At 44.4% G+C, this 24265-nt stretch overlaps 1 protein-coding gene across 1 annotated transcript in view; it reads right to left on the bottom strand.

Moving 5' to 3' along the window:
• The window catches only part of plxnc1 (plexin C1), a 26932-nt gene extending 8199 nt beyond the window's left edge, over positions 1-18733 (bottom strand). Inside the window, exons 1-21 of the mRNA XM_079294240.1 lie at positions 17779-18733; positions 16817-16939; positions 10624-10758; positions 10385-10485; positions 10205-10307; positions 9958-10117; positions 9712-9814; positions 9363-9438; positions 8959-8997; positions 8694-8827; positions 8155-8334; positions 6935-7040; positions 6569-6742; positions 6325-6498; positions 6004-6100; positions 5780-5881; positions 3093-3196; positions 2931-2972; positions 2721-2845; positions 2293-2491; positions 1090-1236 (exon numbers count right to left, since the gene is read on the bottom strand). Of these exons, the coding sequence (XP_079150366.1) occupies positions 1090-1236; positions 2293-2491; positions 2721-2845; positions 2931-2972; positions 3093-3196; positions 5780-5881; positions 6004-6100; positions 6325-6498; positions 6569-6742; positions 6935-7040; positions 8155-8334; positions 8694-8827; positions 8959-8997; positions 9363-9438; positions 9712-9814; positions 9958-10117; positions 10205-10307; positions 10385-10485; positions 10624-10758; positions 16817-16939; positions 17779-18600 (3246 nt within the window). The 5' untranslated portion in view covers positions 18601-18733. The remainder of the gene's footprint in view (positions 1-1089; positions 1237-2292; positions 2492-2720; positions 2846-2930; positions 2973-3092; positions 3197-5779; positions 5882-6003; positions 6101-6324; positions 6499-6568; positions 6743-6934; positions 7041-8154; positions 8335-8693; positions 8828-8958; positions 8998-9362; positions 9439-9711; positions 9815-9957; positions 10118-10204; positions 10308-10384; positions 10486-10623; positions 10759-16816; positions 16940-17778) is intronic.
• Between the last annotated feature and the right edge of the window lie 5532 nt (positions 18734-24265).

Genomic DNA, 24265 nt, shown 5'->3' with positions numbered 1-24265 from the left:
TTCATCATCTTAACACAGTATTTCCTGTCACCTTACTGAACACGTCCCTTCTTGCCATAACTAAACATCTTTCACTCTCATTTTTAGTGCTATTGTTTGACAACAAACAGACATTTCCTACCAGTATGATGAGATGGTACTGTTTTTCAGTTTCACTTGTGATACCGAGTCATAAAAGGTTTTGAAGTCTAAAGGTGACTAAATTGAGTTTCTCAACAAAATCCATGTTAATGAATTAGGAATCTGATGTCTATTTTTGTCTGTGTTTCTGAAACGACTTCAGAAGTTCTCTGTTGCGCAACGTCCAGGAAAGTAGTGTGCTCAAGATAACCTTAAAAGATGCAATGAACACAAGATGCAAATACAGGAAGTGGTTCAGTGCCAGCCGCTGTGCACTGTGCCGTCACACAGCGTGTGTTGAGCTAAATGCCAACGTCCGCGTGCACGAAAAGTCTAAATGTGAATAAAGATCATTTGTCTCGACAGAACCCCTGTTCACTCAGCAATGGGTTTGGTGATCTGATGCTTGTATTTTTGACAGTCCATTTCTGGAACTATTTCAGAACTTCTCTGTTGCGCAATGAAATTTCAAGATGAAAAAAAAGAAGAAAACATGATGTAAATAAAGTCACGCTTTGCATGTTTGAAGAGGCCTTCAAACATACGGAGGAGGAAGTGGTCCGGTACCAGCCGCTGTGCGCTTGACACGCTTTCATAAAACAGTGTCAGTGTGGCAAACGTGCTATTTTCTGATTACAAGTGTGTGTGTGTGTGTGTTAGAAGCTTGGGGGGTACTGAGTTTATATTTAGTTAATAGACAGAGCTTTAAGGCAGGACAGTTTTGTACTTACCAAACTAAAAAACAGAACTAAGAATAGGGAAGTGTTAATGAATGCTTTCCACATGTAAAAGCACAACTGACTACACTTGTGACATACTGACACAGAGCAAAGACTTTAGTATTTACTCCATGAGAATTCCACAAAGTGACCTCTTGTTTGGACCCAAGTAATCAGCTCAAGTGCTTAATGCCCTGAGGTGTAAAAGGAGAGTGTGTGTGTGTGTGTGTGTGTGTGTGTGTGTGTGTACCAGGGAGGTGAAGTCTTGAGCCTGCCACAGCAGCCAGTCCTCGCTGAGTGTGTACAGAGCTTTCTCGGTCACGCAGTCCACAGGTCCTTTTGCCGTCTGCTGCGTGAGAGCGCTCACGATCAGGAACAGGTGCTGGCCAACACTTTCCTGCACAACATCAGAAACAGGAACTCCAACGAGTCAGTCGGTCAAACAAAGGAGGCACAGAGGTAACTGTGTGTGGAGCCCTCTGTGGTTTCAACCAGAGTGGGGAAATTGAATTTGTGGCATCTTTGTTTTTGGCGTTGAACTATACACAGGTAGCATTACACATATGGATCGGAACGTTGTAATTTATATAGAAATAGGACGCGTTGCTTCTTCGAACGACAGCGCTCTTATTTTTGTGCCGAGCGTCAGCTTACGTTTACAAACGCACCCTCTGATTCCATGTAACCATGGCAATGTTTCCTTTCTGTCTGTATACAATAGGATGTGGTTTATGAAATGGCTGAAGTCACTCTAGCTTCTGGGGTGACTGTAAATTATTGGTAAATAGGGCATTTTGTCTGTGAGGTCCCAACAGGCCAACAAGATCTAATAATTAGAAGTCAATCACTGGACACAGATGCTGCAGTCTGGTGCAACAACAAGCCAGTTCTGATACTTGTTCTCTCTGCTGTCATTTGATGGGCTTTTTTTTTTTTTAGCTTCACAGAACCTGTTCCTGTTCATTTCACACATTGCGTTTTGTCGACGTGCACGTTTCTACAACTAACAAGGAGGAGGGGACTGAAAACAAAGAGACTCCAGCTGTGCAAACAGCTCTGTGGCTGCACTTCAGCTAAATGCAAATGAGCTGAATCCTAATGTCAGCATGCTCACAATGTTAACATGGCAATGTTTAAAAGGCATTATCTTTCCCATCTCAACATTTGCTAATTGTGAATAAACACTCATTTCAGCTGAGGCCGATGGGAATATTATTAGTTCTGCAGGTATGAGAGTATGAATCTAAATAGATGAGAAATGATGATTTTGACCTGATGGTGGTGCAACATGAAAGTCATGGGATCTCTAAAGTTATTATAGTTCAGTAGTGGACACAGACTGACTGACATTGCCGTCCCTACAGCCAAGATGCTAGCATGGTTAAAGTAGCTGAACTTTTCCTGGAAGTTGTATAGAACAGCAAAAACTAAAAGAGACGCAAGAGCAACTGACCCTGAGGAAGCCGTAAAGGCAGACGGACATCCAGTTGGTCAGCAGCTTCTCCACGGTGGACTCAGTGCCTCGTAGCAGCAGTTTGGGCTGAGCGTTGCTGTTCTGCTGAGTCAGAGCCTTAAGCAGAGCCTCCATCACCTCCGTCAGGTATGACAAGTTGTTGTGGAGCGCTACGGTCATCAATGAAGCCAACACACACCTGGAGTAGATAAAGGTGAGGAGACAAGATGGCTACAGGATGCAAGTTCAAACACAATACAGAGGAAAAGGAAAACGGAAAGATAACGTGCGATAGCAGATGAGAAGAGAGTACGGTTGACTTTGCCAAGCAGAAAGACTTACAGCGGCATTTTACTACACTTCAGACATCTGTTGTGCAATAGTGCATGAAAGAGACGATCACACACTGCAAAACACCACAAACTGACTTGTCTTTGAGAGTGAAGCTCTTCTGCTCTTCCAGAGCGTGCACCATAGATGTGAGAAAGAGCTGGTCCTGGAGCAGCCTGGACAAGCCCTGGCAGCATTCGTCAAGAGGAACCTTCACCGCGTCCTGATTCCAGGTCAGACACAGCAACATATCAGCGACAGTTACAAAGTGGTACCGACATCAACAACAGCTGGCATCAAACCCTTACCTGACCAATGTCTTTGATGCACAATGCCATCAGAGATTCACTCTGGAACATAAAAAGGTGGTTTTGTTCATCTGGCAATGATATTACTACATGTAGGTCATATTTGATAGCTCACAGTTCACAGCATCAGTCTGTATGAAATGTTTTCCAGCTCCTCTGTACCTCTGGAAAAAAGATCCTGGAGGCAAAGTGCTTGTAGTCTAGGAAAGGAATCGCTCCAACGGTTTCCATCAGGTCAGTTTTCTCTGTCTGCAGATCCACAAAACCTGTGGAAGACAGCGAGGCTGCTTTTATGGACTATAGACATGTGTGTGTGTGTGTGTCGAGTGGCTGAACCTGGCACGTCTGGAGAAAACACCTTGTACAGAAAAACAAACAGATTCCATATCGTCCTCTTAAGTGTCAGATAAAAAAAATAGTGAAGCAAGCATCAGTTTGCAGGTCACAAGCAAAAAGACGAAGTGAAACTGGCTGCCTCAGACTGTACTGGTGCTGCAAATCACCAACTGTTCTTACACCTCTGCAGGCCAGATGCAGATTACTACACAGGCGGCCTGTGCGAGCATATGCGTGTTAACATGTTTCTTTAACACCAACCGTGTATCTGTGACAAGTATAGCAACAGAAAAAGGAACCAGTTCAGGGCATTTCACTTCATAAAAAGGAACTGTGTGTCGAGGCTGAGTTATCTGTTTCTAGTACTGCGGAGTGGAACAACTCGGGGCCAGTGTATGATGAGGTGGAGCCGTTCGTCATGTCACAATCAGATACAGTAACAGTCAGGCACAGTGGTACATGCCAACAAGTTGGTGTTTAGCAGGTATAATGTTTACCATGTTCATCATCACAGTTTGACGTTATAGTATGCAAACATTCGCTAACTAGCAATACAAACAAAATAGAGGCTGATGGGAATGTTGTTAGTTTTGCAGGCATTTGGTCATAAAGCAAAGTATTGGACAAATTCAAATTTTGATCTGTTGACGAAAAGTTAACAGAGAACTCCACAAATGTAGCATTGCACTCCTTCGGAGATCCACGCATTCTTGTTCCCGCCACCGCCGTGACGTCTGTGGTCATGAAATCCTTTGAAAGACTGGTGTTGACCCACCTGAAGAACATCACAGGACCCCTGCTGGATCCCCTGCAGTTTGCCTACCGCGCAAACAGGTCGGTGGATGACGCAGTCAACATGGGACTGCATTACATGCTGCAACACCTCGACTCCCCAGGGACATATGCAAGGGTTCTGTTTGTGGACTTCAGCTCAGCGTTCAATACCATCATCCCGGAGATACTCCAACCCAAACTCTCCCAGCTCACTGTGCCAGCCTCCACCTGTCAGTGGATCACAAACTTCCTGACTGACAGGACGCAGCAGGTGAGGCTGGGAAAAATCACATCCAGCACCCAGACCATCAGCACTGGCGCCCCCCAGTGATGCGTGCTCTCCCCACTGCTCTTCTCCCTCTACACCAACGACTGCACCTCAGAGGACCCAACGGTCAAACTCCTGAAGTTCGCAGATGACACAACGGTCATCGGCCTCATCAGGGACGGTGATGAGTCTGCGTACAGACGGGAGGCTGAACAGCTGGTCCTCTGGTGTGGTCAGAACAACCTGGAGCTGAACAAGCTCAAGACTGTGGAGATGACAGTGGACTTCAGGAGGAGCCCCCCAACACTGCCCCCTCACCATACACAACAACACTGTGCCTGCTGTGGAGACCTTCAAGTTTCTGGGATCCACAATCTCCCGGGACCTGAAGTGGGCTCCCAACATCAACACCATCAGGAAAAAGGCCCAGCAGAGGTTGTACTTTCTGCGCCAGCTCAGGAAGTTCAACCTGCCTCAGGAGCTGCTGATCCTGTCCTACTCAGCCATCATCCAGTCTGTTCTCTGTTCTTCCATCACTGAGTGGTTTGGATCGGCCACCAAACAGGATAGAATCAGACTACAATGGATTGTTAGGTCTCAGAGAGGATCATTGGTTCCAGCCTGCCCTCCATCCTGGACTTGTACACCTCCAGAGTCAGGAAACGGGCTGGAAAGATCACTGCAGACCCTTCACACCCTGGACACAAGCTGTTCCAACTCCTCCCCTCTGGTAGACGCTACACTACAGGGCACTGCACGCCAAAACCACAGGAACAGCTTCTTTCCACTGGCCATCACTCTCATGAACAATAAATAGGTTATACTACACTATTACCACCACTTACAACTCATGCCATTGTCTATAGGTTGATGTTCACATGTATATATATATATATATATATATATATATACACTTTTTTCTCTTGGATATATATTTATACTTGTATTATAGCTAGATGTTTATATCTACATCCGTTTTTTATTCTTTTTACATATATTTCTTGTTTATTGTAAATTTGTGTTTGTACATTGAGAGCGGAGTGGAAACCGGAGACAAATTCCATGTATGCGTAAGCACACATGGCCAATAAAGCTGATTCTGATTCTGATATTTTAGTCTGGACCGAAGCCGTGGGCTGACTAACGTCGTCATCCAGAGGGTGACGCCGCTAAAAACCATCGCAGCTCTATGTTCACTACTCTTTGATGGGGATCTGCATGCCCTCGACTACAGTAGTGTATAGAAATGTTTTAACAGTGGTGCTACAATACCTGAGTTTTAGTTCAGACACCACCCAATACCTTAGGCATTTACATGGTCGCCCAATATGGCTACGTGTACAACTGCCACCTTCACGCTCATGCAAACCATCATTCCTTCCGGTTGAAGCAGCCCTTTTTGGTTTACGGAGTATACGGATGGATAGCAGAGAAGTAGATGATGCTATAGGGCTGGCTTCAAAAGACTGACCTTGTCTAATGTCATTCCTGATGTCGAGCTCCAGGTCTTCCATATGCTTGTTCATCTTAGCCGTGAGCTTCTTCTGTTGGCTCCGGTAGACGAGAAACACCGCTGACAGACAAAACCAAGCAGACAAAGCATTTTTCTCATTGAACTAGAAATGAGTCTTGACCTGCAGTGCTTTTGAGGCTGGTAGTCGACTGGGTCAGTCAACCATTCTTTGTGTTTATTACCAAACATAATGAAGGGTATCAGCAGAAGGAACAGAAGCAGGTACAGCTGCAGTGAAGATTTCAACTTCAGTGTTACGGTCTTGTCCCCATACATGATCTGTAAAAAAGCAAAAATCACACTATATTTGAGAGGAATTCTACAGTGCACAAATGCATGTTTACTACTTTGTTTAAGTAACTATTACACGGAAACCGATGCACTTCCAAAGACATCGGGTGTATTCGGTAGCACATTGTACTGTTGTAACTATTATCTCAATAAAATGAACATTTTATTTCTCTATAGAATTGTCGAGACTGTTGTGTGGCTGACAGATTTACCAATAACTGCTGAAATTCAGCGTTGGTCGTCTTTGAGCTTTGAATCTCACAGATGAAAAAGTCCGTCTCATTACTGGTTTGTTTGGCTTCCATGATGCAGGGGTATTGGTTTCCTCCCTCAACACCCCACACTGACAACTCTGCTGGGGTCATCTCCAGTTTGTCTGGCTTTTTCTGAAACAACAGAAACAATTTTGAACTTTTATGTATCCATTTGTGCGTGCGTGTTGAAGATATGCATTACCTGTAAAGTGATGCGGACATCATTCCCCATCCTTGTGGAGGTGAAGCTCGTGAACTCGGGATCTGGATAGTAGTTTATCGTTATGGAGCAGTTCACGGTTTCATTAGCTACTTTCAGATGCAAAGTGCTGCTCGAAACCTTTTTGTCAGCTTCAGGTGTGTCATAGGTGAGATTCTGCAGAGAGTAAAAAAGTATAACATAACAATCTGCATATCATGACATGGTGATGGTAACCCGGGAAGCAATATAACGTGACATGACAATTAAAGAAAAGGACACGTCATAGCATGATGTGACATGTGACATAATGCAAAAGGTTACATGTGATAACGTAGGATGACGTCTAATACACTATAATTGGGCTACCTGATGGTTTGTGTTTCGGGGAGGTCTGACCTCCTGGATGTGGTTGTGCTTGACCCCTTCCACAAAGTCCAGGTGGGATCCCGTGAGTGTGATCTTCCTCTTCCCACTATCAGAAACAGAGCAGCAGCCAATCAGAGAAGACGACGCTCGATTGTGCTCCGGGGATGACGCATCTTTGTAGGCCAATAATAGTTGACAGGCCAGTGCCAAGTCATTCGTTTTCTAATTTCTGCAGCGCTCTGAACCAGAGACGGTGTTTTCATACCATGATAGAATGAAATGATGGTAAAAAGACATCTGTGGCTACTGTTATATACGCATGAGAACACACGTTTAAATCTCTTATTGTGGCTCCTGGAACCTTCAGTGTTCACTACACCCGACTATATGATTGGAAAAAAAACATATTGAAAATGTAAAAAATAATAATTTAAGATTAAATTACAAAAGTGTAGCTTACATAGAGGAAAAGCTGGGAAGTCTAGAAGGGCAAAACCAAAACATGTTGCTGTTTAACACACGAGTTCCTTCAAGAATGTGAAGGGAGCAACTTGAAAGCTGTGCATGCTGACTGGTGGGTATAAATGACAAACCACTGAAAACTGTAATGTTATAATAAATAATAATGCCATAATGCTTATGGTCATGGGATTATTTGATTTTTGTACGTGTATGTTCTGGACATATGCACATCAATTGTTTTTGAACCTTAATAAGCAACCGTGTAAAAAGACAGAAGTGGCACTTTCAGCTGCTGCAACTAAAAAAGGGAAGCGGTGCAATGGTGAAAGACATTGCTTTTGGGGAAGTGGCGTTCTTTCCCCATGACATGACCCGCAACTGTGAACTGCTGCTCACTTACTGACAAGGTTTCCTAGAATAAGTCTCAGCTAAATGTACTGAAGTTAGTGGCAAAGCACCGGAGGCAGATCCCAAAATAGCAAACTAAAGTGTTCACTGCACTTTTTCATAGATTTGTTGACAGTGCTGTACGGAGCATTTGTAATTGCCAAAGTTTAAAATTAAGTAGTGAGATTAGTCATAATAACCACGATGTAGATCACAATGCGCTTCCTTCTTCTTAAAAAAAAAAATGAAGACCACATTTCCGATCAACCCGTGTGGCCTGATAAGAAAGAAAGAAAGAAGTAGCCACGATAAACATGTTGTGTGTGTGTGTATACACACACACACACACACATATATATATCCAGTCATACCTGATCCAGCTGCTCCTTGGTACAATGCTGGTGCAGGACGGGGATGACTGGTAGATGATTTTAGCATTGCCATGGCAACTACCGTCTGGGAGGAGAACACATGCGTTGACCGTGCCTTTAGTATCGGCACTGGGGATGTGGAACGTTAGTGTCACACCAGTGTGGTTCCATACAGGAGACCTGAGAGAGGAAACCAGATCAAGACTTTGACAACATATTATGCAGAATACTTCTATACAGCCAAAGGAAGAGCAGCAACATGTGCCAAAACATAAGTCACCATCTCTCTTAACTCCCAGAAAAGGTGTTTTAGAACAGAAATAGCTGAAAATCGTCAATCCCTAAAGCAGAAGCACACTCAGCTTTAGTTTCAAGTTGATGCTCGATACTAAAATGTCTGAGCAACAGCGCGGTGCACATATAGTATTGATTAGCCAGTCACTAATAAGTATTGAATTTACCTGTGAGGTAATAAGTGCTATCTTCAAATTGTAATTTCTAGTGTCAGCGTAATTTTAGCCGCTCATAAACTGACTCACTCGTGTGGAGTGCAGTCCATGTCCGCCTGGATCCTCACTCTGGTCACGTCACTGAGGTTGTAACCAGACAACACTGCATGGTTTCTGCCGTAGAAAGACACGACGCTGGGAGTGATGGAGGAGATCTCCGGTTTCTGACAGTAAAACACACACAAAGATAATCCGTTTTATGCACGTCACCCTGTACTGCTGTTTTAATCTCCGCTGAATGTGAAGGAGGTGAGCATCAGAGGAAGAATGTGTGAGAATTGAGGTTCAGACTTACAAAAAAGTTCATCCCTGACTCCATCATCTGGCAAACGTCCTGCAGGAGGAAGTGAGGGGAAGAAATGAAGCAGGTTCACATGACATACACAGTAAAGGCACTCAACTCATTTCCTGTTAACTTATCTGGTAGTTGCTAAATGTAGCCAACATGAAGTTAACATTCTTGTTCAATACGTTTTGAAAGAGTTAAAATAATTCTTCTTAACGAGTAACAACAAATAATTATACACAGTCATAGTCTTCAATCTTACAAACGGCTCAAAATGAATGTGGTGTTGAGGCATTGGTGTACAAATGTCGCACTTGGAAACATGTATGAGTTCTGGAAAAGGCTACTGCATATAGTTAAATATAATATAATAACATAGGTAAAGATAAATACATAAAAACATGCATAATTACATCTTCCACTCCTCCATCTGCCCAGGAACAGACACTTTTGCTCCAGCCACATCCAGCCTCGATACACCGCCGACACCTGAAGAGAAAACAAATGTTATCACCTGTTGTTGATAAAACGTGAATCATAATGACACAAAGACCACATGATCGTAATACTGCATCACGTTTCATGATGATAAAACATGACCACTGCCAGACGTATTTAAAGTATGAGGGTAAGCAGTACGATGCAGGGGGGGGGGGTTATCCAACAGTTGGACAGTTGTGAAAAGACGAGGTTCATTTCTTTTTTCGATACCTGAGACCTGATCATTTCATCAGTGATGCATCTGACTGACTGTGGACTTACAGGACAGAAGTTGGCGGTCCACTGATCTCAGAGCAGTTGAACAGCTTCAGTTCTTCCCTCAACTGTGTCGTCCCAAGTCTAAACCTAACTATCACAGGCAGGCCTGTTCGGTGAAAACAGTAGAGTGAACGTCAGAGTCTTGGTCATAATATTCAGGAACACATGTTTTATGTGATGTAACAATATATAACATGTTCACTTCTTCATTCAACAAAGACTCTGATGTTATATCCATTACTCACTGACCTTCAGCAGGAAGTGTGCTTTTTGAAAGGATGCAGGTGCATTGTGGGAACTGTGGAGGAGGGCTTTTTGTGCTACAAGGCTCACTTGTGGAGAATTGACAGGCGAAGTTAGACCGAGCCTCCCGGCCCACAGTGAGGTGTATCTGGATGTTTAGTGTGATCTGAGAAAAGGAGGATAAGAGTGTTTGAAGGAGAAACATGTGACAGTCACAACTGAGTAGAGTTCAAAGCTTGCATGTGATCTGTACCTGTCCAGATCCGTCCTTTACTCTGTAGGAAACCATTTTCGCTTGAAAATCATCAGGAATGGATATCCAGTCTGAGTCTTGGCACTCATCTTCAAATGTGCAACTAGAAAGAGAAACTAAATGTTGTAACCGAGTTTATGATTATTGAAAGGTGTCAACGTCAGATGTTGTTTCCCCGACCTGTTGTGAGAGCCGCACCAGACGCAGTACGGATCCTGTGCAGACCAACAGTCCTGCACGTTTGTGTATGTGCTGCAATCAGACACGGGTACGCGCTTCATCTACAACAAAACACAAACACAGCAACACTTTAATATACAGCACATTGTGGTCATGAAAACATCAGAACATTTTGAAGTATTCATAATCTCTCAGTGTTCACCACAGCCCTACACATGGTACATGTGCAATGCACTTACCTGGTTTTGTAATGGCATGTACACATGTTTAAGATCCACTTGATCCAGAAGCATTTTGGGAAACACTTGGCGGTCGTCGTTGGCCCTGTAGAGCACCCTGGGACAGGTGGGGTGGTAGTTCTTGTCCACAGCGAGCTGACAACAACAACGTAGCTTTGTTTAGTTTCAGACTGAGCTACTCTGCTGGTAAATACCAAACGGTTACGGTTTAATGAACGGATTAAAAAATGTTTTTTGCGCATGAAGTTAGCCAACAGGCAAACAGCTGGAGAGAGGGTACTACTCTGGTCAAAATATAAAAGGAAACTTTTCATTGTTTTGATCCATTTAAGGCTGGTGCTTTCACACCAAACGGCGCACAAATTATTCGCGCGAGTAGATTACATACAAAGTCTATGCACAGATGCGATGAGACTGGAGAATTTTTGCATCAAATTTTTGCATCAAATTTTTGCGTCAAATTGTTGCGTCAAATTTTTGCGTCTAATTTGCGTCAAACGGCAAATCGGCCCAAATGCTCGAGTTGAAATTTTTCAACTTCGGCGAAATATTCGCGTTCCGCCCCAGTGCGATAGCCTATCTTTGAGATGTTTCTCCTGTCATCACTGACGTCCTGCTGTTGTTGAATCAGGAAATAAATCCTGTAGCCGTCTGTTCACCCAGAGCTCTACGATACCTCATATCAACAGAGACCGGACCAAACTATGTGTATAAATGTGTGTGTGTAAACCATATGGTACAAACAATGAATAGACGCTGCCGTATTTACGTCTAGATGACGTTATTCTGAGTGTTGGTGGAGCTGCTACGATGTTAGCATAGCCTAGCACCGATCGATCTGAGCTCCATTGAGAAGACCAGTAGCCTACAAATCGGCATCATTACGTAGTTATTTCGGTGTCCCTTTTTGTTTGTTTATTGCCGTTAAATCACAGCCAAATCAGTTTATTTTGTGTTCATACAGCTGTAGTAAACAGAGACGTGTGGCTTGCTAGACACAGTGAATACAACTCGATAAAATCCACAGAGCTCCTCTGGACAATGTTATGAACCCAGACATGACGGCATTTAGTTTCCCGGGATATCTGTGACTTCCACAACACGTACTAAGCAGAAATAGGTTATTTTTTCATGGTTAATGGCGGACAGTTGAGCGGCTTTCAGGGCGATAAGCCACGCCCCCTCTCCGGCGCGTCCAGCGATTCGCGAATGAACAAAAATAGTCCCCGGCGAGACCGGCGGCACGAATGGAGCGAATACGCGGCGCGTTTGGTGTGAACACGGCATTAGCTTAATGAGCCAGCACAAATGATTATTTGGCTCTCTCTCTCTCTCTCAATATGACTTTTTTTCACAGCAGACCTTTTGGCTTGTCATAGTACATTGTCATAGTATGTTGACTGCCCCACAAGGAACAATAAAACTCTGGACTTACTGTATGCAAATGCAAATGAGGCATACAGTGCTACTGCCCTTCCCCCCCTTGGCAGGTCCGACCACAACCTGATCCTGTTAACACCAAAGTATGTTCCTCTGGTGCAGAGGCTGCCTGTGACCACCAGGACTATGAGGAGGTGGTCTCAGGAGGCCAATGACGCTCTGCAGGACTGCTTTGAGTCGACTGATTGGGATGTTCTTTGTGGATCACATGGGGAGGACCTCAACAGCATGACGGACTGTATCACAGAATATATCAAATTCTGTGAACAAACCGTCATACCATCCCGGACTGTACGCTGCTTCCCCAATAACAAGCCATGGATTACCAGTGACCTGAAAGCTGTTCTTAATAAGAAGAAAGCAGCTTTCAGGTCTGGGGACAGGGACGAGCTCAGGAGAGTTCAGCACGACCTGAAGATAAAGATCAGAGAGTGCAAGGACACCTACAGGAGGAAGCTGGAGGCCAAACTCCAGCAGAACAATGTGAAGGAGGTGTGGACAGAGATGAAGCAGATCACCGCCTTCAAGGTTGGAGGCAGACAACCAGGGGGCTCCCTGGAGAGGGCCAAGAAGCTTAACAGTCACTTCAATAGGTTTAGCTCACAGCCCTCATCTGTCTCCTCCACACACCACACCTCCCAAACACCTCCCCCTCTGTCCCCCCTGGTGAGCTGCATGGACTCAGAGTCCTCCACTTCTAAGGGCTCTGCCACCACCGAGACTATGACCCCCCCTCTCTGTGACAACTGGCCAGGTGAGAAGACAGCTGGAGAGACTCCACCAAGGCAAGACTGTGGGACCTGATGGCATCAGCCCCAGGGTCCTGAAGACCTGTGCCATCCAGCTGTCTAATGTCCTTCAACACCTCTTCAACCTGAGCCTGAAGCAGGAGGAAGTCCCGGTGCTGTGGAAGATGTCGTGCCTGGTTCCTGTACCGAAGAAGACGACACCATCTGGCCTCAATGTCTACCGACCAGTTGCCCTCACATCACGTGATGAAGGTGCTGGAGAGGCTGGTCTTGGCCCACCTCCGACCGCAGGTGAAATCCTCACTGGACCCTCTGCAGTTTACATACCAGCCTCGTGTGGGGGTGGACGACGCCATCATCTACCTGTTGCAACGAGCTCAGTCGCACCTGGATGGATCCGGTGGCTCTGTGAGAATCACTTTCTTTGATTTCTCCAGTGCATTCAACACCATCCAACCAGTGCTGCTGAGTGAGAAGCTGCGGGTGGTGGGGGTGAACGCGTCCACCGTCTCCTGGATCACCGACTACCTCACGGGCAGATCACAGTTTGTCCGACTGGGCCGTGTGCTGTCTGATACGGTGGTCAGTGATACTGGAGCCCCACAGGGAACTGTTCTGTCTCCCTTCCTGTTCACCTTGTACACCACTGACTTCCAGTACAACTCTGGGTCATGCCATCTGCAGAAGTTCTCTGATGACTCTGCAGTGGTCGGTGTATGAGGGACAGACGGGAGGAGGAGTACAGGGCAGTTAGTGGAGGACTTTGTGGAGTGGGCCGGTAGAAATCAACTGGGTCTGAACGTGGCCAAGACCAGAGAGATGGTGGTCGACTTCAGGAGGAAGACGACGACTCCACAAACGCTGAGAGTTCTGGGAGAGGATGTAGACATGGTGGTACAAGTTCCTGGGTGTCTCCATCGACAGCAGACTGAACTGACAGACCAACATCAACGCTGTGTACAAGAAGGGGATGAGTCGACTCTTTTTCTTGAGGAAACTTCGATCTTTCAACATGTGCAGCAGGATGCTGGAGATGTTCTACCAGTCTGTTGTGGCCAGTGCACTGTACTTCGCTGTAGTCTGCTGGGGGAGCAGCATTGGAGCCGGAGACACCAACAGACTTAACAAACTAGTTAAGATCATTGGCTGCAAACAAGACTATCTGGAAGAGGTGGTGGAGAGGACACTGAAGAAACTATCATCCATATTGGATAACCAAGACCACCCTCTCCACCACCTCCTGCAGGGACAGCGGAGCACTTTCTCCAACAGACTGATCCAGTTCCACTGTCACAAGGAAAGATACAGGAGAACATTCCTGCCCTCTGCAATAAGACTTTACAATAAAACACCTCGGGCCAGATCATCCTCCACATAACTACACACTGCTTCACTGTTGTTTGCTGGGATTGACTTTTGCACTACTGTTCTTCACCTAGTCAGATAATTCAATACTATTCTATTTCATTGTATATACTGTGCATTTTTGTTGTTTTATCTTATATATTCTGATATTTAAATTTGTCCTACTCTGTTATTCTATTGTGCATTTTTTAATACTTAATATTTTTAGTTACTCTGCTACTTTGCTAATTGGTGTGTCTTGCTGCTGTAACATACAAATTTCCCCCTGGGGATAAATAAAGTACATATCTATCTATCTATCTATCTATCTAGTAGGAATTTCATTTCATTGTCTACAAATAGCACCACTATAGATACAATCTGCCAAAAACAGCATGAATGACTTAACTAGCTAAAAGAAGTATCTGCTGCTGCAAGCGATGGCTGTAGAGGATTAGTTGCATTTCCTGGTGAGTCTGTGGTTCCGGTTTCTCTTACATGTCAAGCTACGACTCCCATTTAGGTTGTTGAGGGAAGTCTTAAACCACTGATGTCTATGAGTCTTAATACAGAACATTATGTTCACATCGTGTCACGTCCACTGTGTTGCCCAACTTAACAATTTACCAGCACACAGGATGTGATTGAACTATACTTTGTGCTGCCACCAGTGTATATGCTGGAGTTTTTCAGGTTCTGTCAGGATTCACTTACTCCTTTAGGGAGTTTCCCTCCTCTGGCAATCACCTGGCCACACACCTGTCTGCACAGCTGGTGCCTGCCCTCCTTTCTCTGACTCCCCCCGGATCTCTTTGCCTGTTCTGTCTGCACACCTGTTGGCAATTACTGACTGACAAATATTTAAAGGGATAGTTCAGGTGTTTTGAAGTGGGGTTGTATGAGCCACATAGTCGGTGTATTACAGTATAGATGACGGTCAATGCCCCAAGTTTGGAGAAGCAGGCAGAAGTATCAGTAAAGAGCAAAGCTATGTACTGATGTGGACCGGGGGAGCAGTGAAACGTATTAAGTGTAAGTGTAGATTGTATTTACAATATTTTCGCTGCTTTACCTTGCCGTGACACAGTATTTTCCGATGTGGAACTGAAGCCATTGTATCGGTCTATACTCTTTGCCAAAGTCACCAGACTCTATTGTAAAAAACCTGTTATTTCTCCTCCCAGATCACAGGAGTGTTTTTCCCAATGGAGTCTGGTGGCTTTGGCGAGAGCATAGATAACGGCCTCTGTTCACCCGTTGGAAACATACTGTGTATCTGTCTCACGGCAAGATGAACTGACAAAAATAGGTCACTTAAACTGATATTTCTTTCTCTTAGGTGGGCCTTTCTTTGGGGTGGATAAAATACATGTTGCTGCTGCCTTTATGGAGCACGTTGATTTGCCTTGTTGGTACTACTGTCTGCTACTCCAAACTGTGGCTGTACCTTCTGTCTATTGTAGGAAATAAACTGACCGTCGATAAACACCTCAAACAAACCCACTTTAAAATACCCAAACTATCCCTTTTAGATAAAACTGCCTTTAACTCTTCCTACCATCTGAGTGTGTGAACTGTGACAGGAAATGAATCTTTGATGTTCGGAGGGACAGGGCTGAGATGTCACGTTATTGGGCTTAATAAGTGGCTTTCTGCCCATGAGTTTTGGTTACACGTCCATACTACACTGACAGTGAACCTACTCTCCCACTATGATGTGTCGCATTAGATTTGATTTTATTATAATGAGCTGGTGTTGTACAGCAATATACTGAGCGTGATGATTGTAAGAAGCTCTTGTTTTTGTTCATTTTACATTGAAAGAGTATACTTGTGTGTATTTTAAGAAAATCTGAATAATGAAGAGAAACAAATATTGCTGAACAAACAGAATTCAGTATGTCTGATATTTGACCACACCCTGTTAATAGTTCACAACCAAAAGGTGGCATAGGTTTCTATGTGTGTTAGTTATTTATAGGTCGACACCTCACACACATCATCACACTATCATCTTGAGCAAAAAAAAAATGCAACAGACACTTTCTGCATCGCCTTTTTTCCCCCCACTAGCTGTCAGGTGTCTCTGCGTTACATCTGCTAGCGAGTCAATAATAAAGCCATTCTTCTCCGTTAGGCCTCAGCTGCCGAGCTGGGAGAAATGCACTTCGGGTTTTATGAAAACTTGAGAAAGTAAACTCGGCATGAAAGAGCCCATCGTGTCTAGCAGAGGGTTGCTGTGGAGTGCTTCCTGTTTAATTCTTTAATCATGTGAATGAGCGCGTGTAAAGACTCTCTGCAGAGTTGCCTTTGTTGTTTTAAGAAGACAGAGGATGATGTGATGAAGAAGTGACAGAAGAGACAAAGACGGGGGTGACGGGAAGCTGGTCAGGATTTACCAAAAATAATGCAAGAAATTGGACATTATTTTTCATGCCCCACAAAGAAGACTGAAATATGAATTTGTCAACTTTAGTCACAGTATGGTTCCGCTTGAAACAGACTTTGGAGCGTCTGTCGTCCTATAGAGCATCGCCTTCTTTCCTATCATGAAATAAACATCAGTGACAACGTACAGATAGTTAACTAACAGAACACATTGGAGAGCATCTGGTGCATGCATGCATAAGTACTAATTCTAAATAAGTATTTCCACACACCTTAATGAGCTGCCCATCTCCTGTCCCGATGAAGAACACCACCCAGGCCTTCTGTCTCACTGCCAGAACAGAGGTCATGTACTTCTGCCTGAAGAGCACGGCCTTCGGCTTCAGAGTCTTTGGCTGAGAAACAAACAAACACACTGATGATCAGATTAGGACCCAACAGGTATTTATGGATTCCTGAAGTCGTGTTGAGGGCAGTTGAAATAGATTATGACGACTCAAAACTCAACTCAGTGCATTGCTGGGTCATCAAGTGATTGTGACTGATAGTAAATCATGTTCATTCATATTTTTTGTTTGTCATTTCATTGTGCCTTTGAATGTGAGCCGCACCAGGAAAGCTCTGGCATACGCATCAGCATAAATCCCTCCCTGGATCCAGTGAGTTAGTCTGTACTTAGCCTACACCTCGTTCACCTCGTCTGCTCTGGAATGAACATCCATGTGGGTGATATGAGAGTGTTCAGTGACAGTAAGTGACATTTTAATTATGTTGTCACCATCTCTACAGCAATCAACTCCATAAGAGCCTCATGAACCAACTTCTCACCTTTGGATCACAGTTTTTCTTGTTTAATGAGACAATTCAGTGAGCAAAACCGAGTTCCCTCCTCAAATATGCTGACACCAGCAGAAAAGATTGCACTTTGAAATAACTTTGACCTTGTTTCTGTGTTGATTTACATGGAAACATCTATAGGGGAAAACTTAAATCATTTCACTCTTAAAGCACTTTGTAAACTGTGCTGATAACATGAAATATACACATTCACAGTATCAGTAGCAGCATACCTGGTATAATGTCGTTATGATCGTTACCCACATGGACATTGGTTTTCACGGAGAGTGGAAGACTTTGTCAGTGCGTAAAATGAGCCCGTGATTCCAGTTTTGTAACTGTAATGGAAACAACACCCGATCACTACAAAACGTTTATCTTTAATAAAACCACCCACCGTCAGTGCTGTGTTCAGAGGGCAGCCAGTGCCGAAGTCTGGATCTGCATCGGGGTCTCCGCTGAGATCCGGACTGATGTCAAACAGAAGCAGCTCGGTGTTGGTTTGTCCTCCGTCCACACTGAACACGCCGCTCCACAGCACCGGCGGCCCGCCCGGGATCACCGCGGAGGCGAGGAGCTTGCTGCCTTCACCCCCATCACCATCAGAGACACGCAGGATCGCGCCCCGCAGAGACTCGAGAGTATCCTTTTTATTTGTTTTACCCTCGAGCCAAATGAGACGGACTTTGTTGTTCTCGTCACTTGAGGGCAGGTTGGAGAAAAGATAAATGATTAAATTGATCTGAAATCCATCCACAAACTCAGCATTGCCTTTGCATCGTTTGATTGAAGTGGTAGTGAAGGCGCCACTCAAAGAAAATATAGATCCTTTCTGATGGTTATTCGTATTATGAAGGTGCACTGCATCTGGTACCAATGAGCAGCTTTTCTTTGCGGGCTCATATTTCGGCTCATATTGCTGATTGGCAGTCAGAATGTAGGTCTCGGTACTTTTCTGCTCCACATCCACCAGGAAGCCGACGGACGCGCTGCTTGTCCACGGGGATCCCACCTGGATGTGCTCCCTGTACAGCACATTAGAAATGTTCTTCAGGTCCAGCACCTCGCAGTAGCCGCACTCGATCACGCCGCAGCTGATCAGCGTGTCATTCTCAACAAACGGCAACAATATGTTGACGCCGAAAGTTGCGTTCCAATCGTCCGTCTCGGCAACCCGGGAAAAGTGCGCGTCGTTGGTCCGATCGCTCCCCGACAACATCCCTCTCTGACTCAGACTCTGGACCAGAGTCAGGTCGTGGCTCAGCTGGTACAGCCTCTCCTCCGTAGCGACGTAAACCGTGTTGGCGGCCACGGCGAAGTGGCGGATGTGTCCATCAAAAGTGAAGCCTCCGTTCTCCTCCAGGCACCGAGCCGGTTCTCCCCAGAGAATGAACAACAGACCGGGCAGCAGCAGCAGCATCTTCCGGCAGCACAACACTCACACGCTGACGGTCTTCATGGCACTCTGCTCTCCTCCACAGTGTCACTGGAGTCGCGCGTGGTCCTGCTGAAAAGAGAAGTGCTGAAAGTGGGAGGGAGCGCGCGCGTCCAGCAAAACCGAAAACTAACACATAATAATTTGTGCGACTTTACCGTTTTACGCTCATCTGAGTTAGTCCCTTTTTGTTTTTACCAAGTGTTAAAACAAAGTGTATATTGTGTTCGTCTGGTCGGTGAACGCGTCTGATGCAAACACTTCACATGATAAACAAATTTGAATAAGGCAGCAGAGAGCTCAATAACAATTCTCATATGAATGTAGTCGCTAAAATGAGTCCATTAAAGATCACGTGATTCATTTACATTGCGTCTTTGATGCTCCTCGATCCTCTATAAGTTTAGCAAAGAGTCCCAACAGGCTGCTTTATGGTTGCGGGTCAGAGAACCCGCATTTCAAATCATGTTTAAACTACAGTACAGCTAATATGACATTTAGTGTCAGCTTTGGGAAGGTTGTTCTTCTAGTTGTTGAATGTCACTGACTCAACAAGTCAATGCAAATAGATATGACACGATTTTCTGAGATCAGTTTTACTACATCGACAATACCAGACATATGCGACCTAATAAAATATCTTCACCAGCAATATATTTGTGTGTATTTCATTTTCTTCTCACATAAACCTTCACATCATATTTTAGTGTAAGTGTGGTGTATGGACTCTAGGTATTTGCTTTTCACTGTAAACACATAATATAGCTTCATAACCACAATATAGACTATAGCCATAGCATGGAAGCTAGGCTGCTAGCACTTCAATGCTACTTTACCAGCTCATTTACACGGACGATGAAACATACAACACAGGATCGCCTTTTTTAAAGTAACTAAATAACCTCAAATAAGTACAATTATTAAATTGACATAATTACAGAAAGCCTGCTGTGGGCTGCCCTCTCGTGGTTGAACTGGTTCCTGTTGTCAGCTACTTAGTGCAGTTTGTGACTTCCTGCTTAAAGTATGTACAAGTAAATGAGTGTCTCATGTGTCTAGAGATGTTCTTTTGCAGTTTTATTCAGTTACCATTAATATTTAGGCTAATTAATTCAGCTACTTAAGAGGCAGAAGTTGGCTCGCGCCGACCTGTCGGCATTCTGTGATCTCTGACCGGATCACGTGACGCAGTATTTATTTCACCGTTTACTGTATAGAGAGGGTTAACTTAGAAGACTCGTTAAACATTGTAAACATGGCGGGGCTTTAGATGAAGCTGCATTACATCAGTGTAACAGTTTGTTTTCTGTCGAGTTCTGGCTGCATATTATATTAATTCATATTATTTTGTATTCTTCTCTTGGAGTGAGTTCTGCAGCATTTTACGGTGAAAAAGTCAAAGCCTTTAATCAACTCTTCAGTTCAACTATTGAACTAATATTGTGGCAAATACATGAACGATCCGTATTGATGTTTTTCTTTGCGTGATAAAACCTCCGAACTCAAAAGTAAAGATGTTAAATTAAAGAAAAAGAAAACCAAACATACAGAACTAAATATGATTATTTATTTTTAAGAGAAGGTAAAAGATCATCTTCTGGCAGCAGACCACTCCCACGCTGACAGTCTTCACGGCTCTCTCTCTCTCCGCCACTGGAGTCGCGCGTAAAAGCGCAGCGCGCCTCTGTTGCAGTGGCGGCTGCTGGAACATGTTCTAGGTCGGGCCATCTTATCAATTTCAGCAAACATCCCAGTATGATTTAATGCAAAAACAATGTAAGAATCAAACACGCATTATTACTTGGCAGTTAAATATTTAACATGTATTCAAACACGAAAACAATCAGTAAATAACACTTATATAATATAATATGTTAATTTGTTGAGATGCCCCTATGGACCTTGTTATAGGAGGTAAAGATCAGGAGAAGTAAACATGAAGTGTAATTATGAATACTGATGTTAAATGAAGCTATGATGAGTTTTCACTGTTAATTTAACATCTATATTACATGTTGATGCCTCCATGACCAAGCAGATGACATGTGCTGAGACGCGCATGCGACTCGCGGAATGCTGTAGTTTCTGTCTAATTCACCGTGAGACTGAATATGCAGAGAGAATGTGAGTTCACTCGCGGACAAACCCAGATGAGGGAAGTTTGCAGTGAAGTAAAACGTTTGAAGTGAATCGTCAGCTCGAGTTGTGGAGACCAACACCAGCGTGACCATGAGAAGGAAGGAAACCCTCCCTGCAGTCTTTGTTAAACCCACTGGAGGGTGCAGTTCACCGCAGTGACTTCTGCAGAAGTCAACTTCGTATCAACTTCCACTCATCTTAAATGTCACGCGTTGGTGTCTCAGAAATGACGATGAGGAAATGAAATGATGTAACGAGCGCAATTCAGTGCCACAATGACGAGTGTTTGCAAGCAAAAAACACACTGGCAGATGTGTTCCTGTCGCAGCAGCTGCGCCTGGTGAGCTGAGTCATGCATATTGCTTCACGACCAATATATTATAAAGTCCTCCTAAAACAGGTCTGTACTCCATCTTCTACCTCCTAACCAAGGGACTAAGGGCATTACATCACGATCACTTTAATAGCTTTTAACTGTACGTTTCAATAGGCCGGGGTTCAAGTGAAATGAAGGACTGTTATCTCGTAATTAAGTTCAGTTTGCTGATCTGATTCGTTCACAAGATAATTGACCCAATTACCAATTCACCGTCGTGATGAGTGGAAGCATAAAAGTAGTCAAATTCATTTTCAGCTTTAGAAAAGAGCGACATTTGACTGTCTAATAAAACGCATCATGACTTCTCTTCCTTTAATGATGGTTCCGAGTTCATGAAACATCAACGTCGGGAACTCCAGCAGCTCCGCTCCGTATACATCTCCGCTGATCCTCCGTGTGAGGGATTCATTCATCCCAGTGAGAGCAGCTGCTCGGTCTGTCCGCACGGCGTCCGTCCATCCAGCTGTTGATATCCCCTCCTTCCATCCAGCGGTGCTCTGCTTCCGCATCTGCGTCTGGGAAGGTCAGACGCATCAGTTTTTAAATCAGCGGACCTGGCAACTTTTTGGCATTTCTCTCTTTTTCTCATCCCCGGGAGATTCTTCTGCATTCAGCGGGCGCTGGTGAGTCTCCCTGTCGGTGTTCTCATGTGAGGTGCGTCCCCTCTGGACTCAAACCTCTTGTCAAGCCAGATGTTGAGTATTTTATTGACCCAACGAGACCTTTGAGGAAGGTCATAGCACTATCTGGTTCTCTCATGGCATAAAATGATAGTTCTGTATCTGACTGGCGGACATGTTTTAGTATTCATGTGACTTTAAATAAACATTTCTTTCTTGATATTTAAATATGTTACAATCAACAGTTTCCTCAGTGATCTTTGTTTTTTTTTATTTCTAAGATGAACTGTAACATCTTAAAAGTTGGACAAATCTGTTCAGTCAGTCACTCGGGCTGGTGAAAGTGAACACATTCAGTTTTCTGTGATACAGTCAAAGTGCACCTCGAGATCATTCTCCCTGAATGTGCAGTTGTGTCTCCCTCCACCTCGCCTTATTGAGTTTCGAGGACGTAATTGGCATTCACGAGCAGCTCTGAGTGTTGCATAATAGCCCGCATCTCAATGGGATTTAGGGTCAGTCGAAACATCCCACACGGGTGCTTGCCAAACCGGGGTGCTGGGGTCTCCCAGGGGTCTCCCAGGGGTCCTGAAGGAGGTTGTGCGTGGGGGGGGGGGGGGGGTGCCATCTAAAATGACGATGGAGGGAACGAAGGCACTCCAACGTCATCTGAAATAAGTTACAGCGACTCAGCTGGCATGCACATAAGAAGATAAAGTGCATCTTGGTCCCAATGAAATGTTAAAGACTCAGTGTAGGAATGTAACTAAGTACATTTACTGGAGTACTGTACTTATGTACAATCCTGAGGTACTTGTACTTCAACAACTCCACTGAATTACTTTAAAAATCAAGATTTCATGAGGAAAATATACAATACTCCTTAAAAAAATATGATGCTGTTAACACATAAGTAGGCTTACTATAGTGTGGCTTTCAAAACTTAAAAAGGTACTCTTTGAAGTTTTGAGTGGTAGTGCTATGGAGCGATGTTTTTATGAGAATGTACTCATTGTATTTGTTAACAACAACTCCACCGGGCGCCTTAAACTACACTTTGTTCAAATTTGTTATTTAACTGAAGTAAAACTGTGAATTGGACGTTAACTTGCATCAGAGTATATTCTCCACTGTGGTATTTCTACAGCTACTTAAGTAAAGGATTGGAATACTTCTTTAAACTGCAGATGACTCATAGAAAGTTTTTTACCCTCCAACAGCAGAGAAGGACTAAATCTTCTCAGGCAGGAGCGCTTGTGATGAAAAAAGTTTGCTCAAACCGGTCCAGAGTGGATCGGGATGAGGGCGCTCTGACAGAGGCCGGTCCCCTCTGGATGAAAACAGGCAGTGAGTAGGACTCAGATGACAGGCCTGTGGTTTGCAGGCTTTCTATAGCTCGCGGTGCAGCAGGTCTCCTCCCATGGTCTGGAGCTCAGACTGGCCTGTAATCTCCCTGAACCGCAGCGGCACCACCACCCAGATTCATTTCTCAGGGTAAAAATGACACAAAGCCCCAGCTGGGCACTCAGCGGAGTCCAGTCCAGTCCAGTTTTGACAATTTGGATGGGGTCCCTGTAGAGCAGAAGTCCATGGGTAAAAAAACAAACATACGATACAGGACGCATCAGGTTGTATTTCAACAGTAACAGCAACACTTCAGCTGTGTACAAATTAGAGTGGCTCAACCTAAAGGGAACAAATCTGTGCTGTAGTCATACAGAACGTTAATAAGCACAGCTGAAACTCAGCTTGTACTGCAACAGTGGTACTCATTTTTGCCCTGCAGTCTACAGTTATTATTTGTTTTGAGTGCGTCATTGTGACGATATGTGTAGGTGTACCTCCTGTTTTGTAGACCATTTTCAGAGAGAGATAGAGAGCGAGAGAGAGAGGGGATGGTGGGTGGAGTGGGCGGACGCCATAAATGGCAAAATGTGAAGACGAATGACCGTGACGGTGGGGAGACACTGCTGTGTCTGTGTGTGTGTGTGTGTCTCTTCCTCCTCTCTCTCGCTGGTGTTTCCCTGCTGCTCCGTGGGAGAGCGAGGGGAACACTGCAGCGGTGTGTGTGTGTGTGTGTGTGCTCTTGCGGTAATACACGTGAGAGGTATCTGTTGCTATAGTAAAGAGCCATTTGTATGGGTTACTACTATTCTGTTCATTTGCTGTCGACATTTTACACAACGTATTCACTGTCGTGATGACTGGAAGCATAAAAGTAGTCAAATTCATTTTCAGCTTTAGAAAAGAGCGACATTTGACTGTCTAATAAAAAGCATCATGACTTCTCTTCCTTTAATGATGGTTCCGA

This window comes from Melanostigma gelatinosum (genome assembly GCF_949748355.1).
Source record: "Melanostigma gelatinosum genome assembly, chromosome: 22".
Lineage (NCBI taxonomy): Eukaryota > Metazoa > Chordata > Actinopteri > Perciformes > Zoarcidae > Melanostigma > Melanostigma gelatinosum.
Note: the sequence above shows the minus strand (reverse complement) of the source record. Positions and strands in the feature narration are given on the sequence as shown.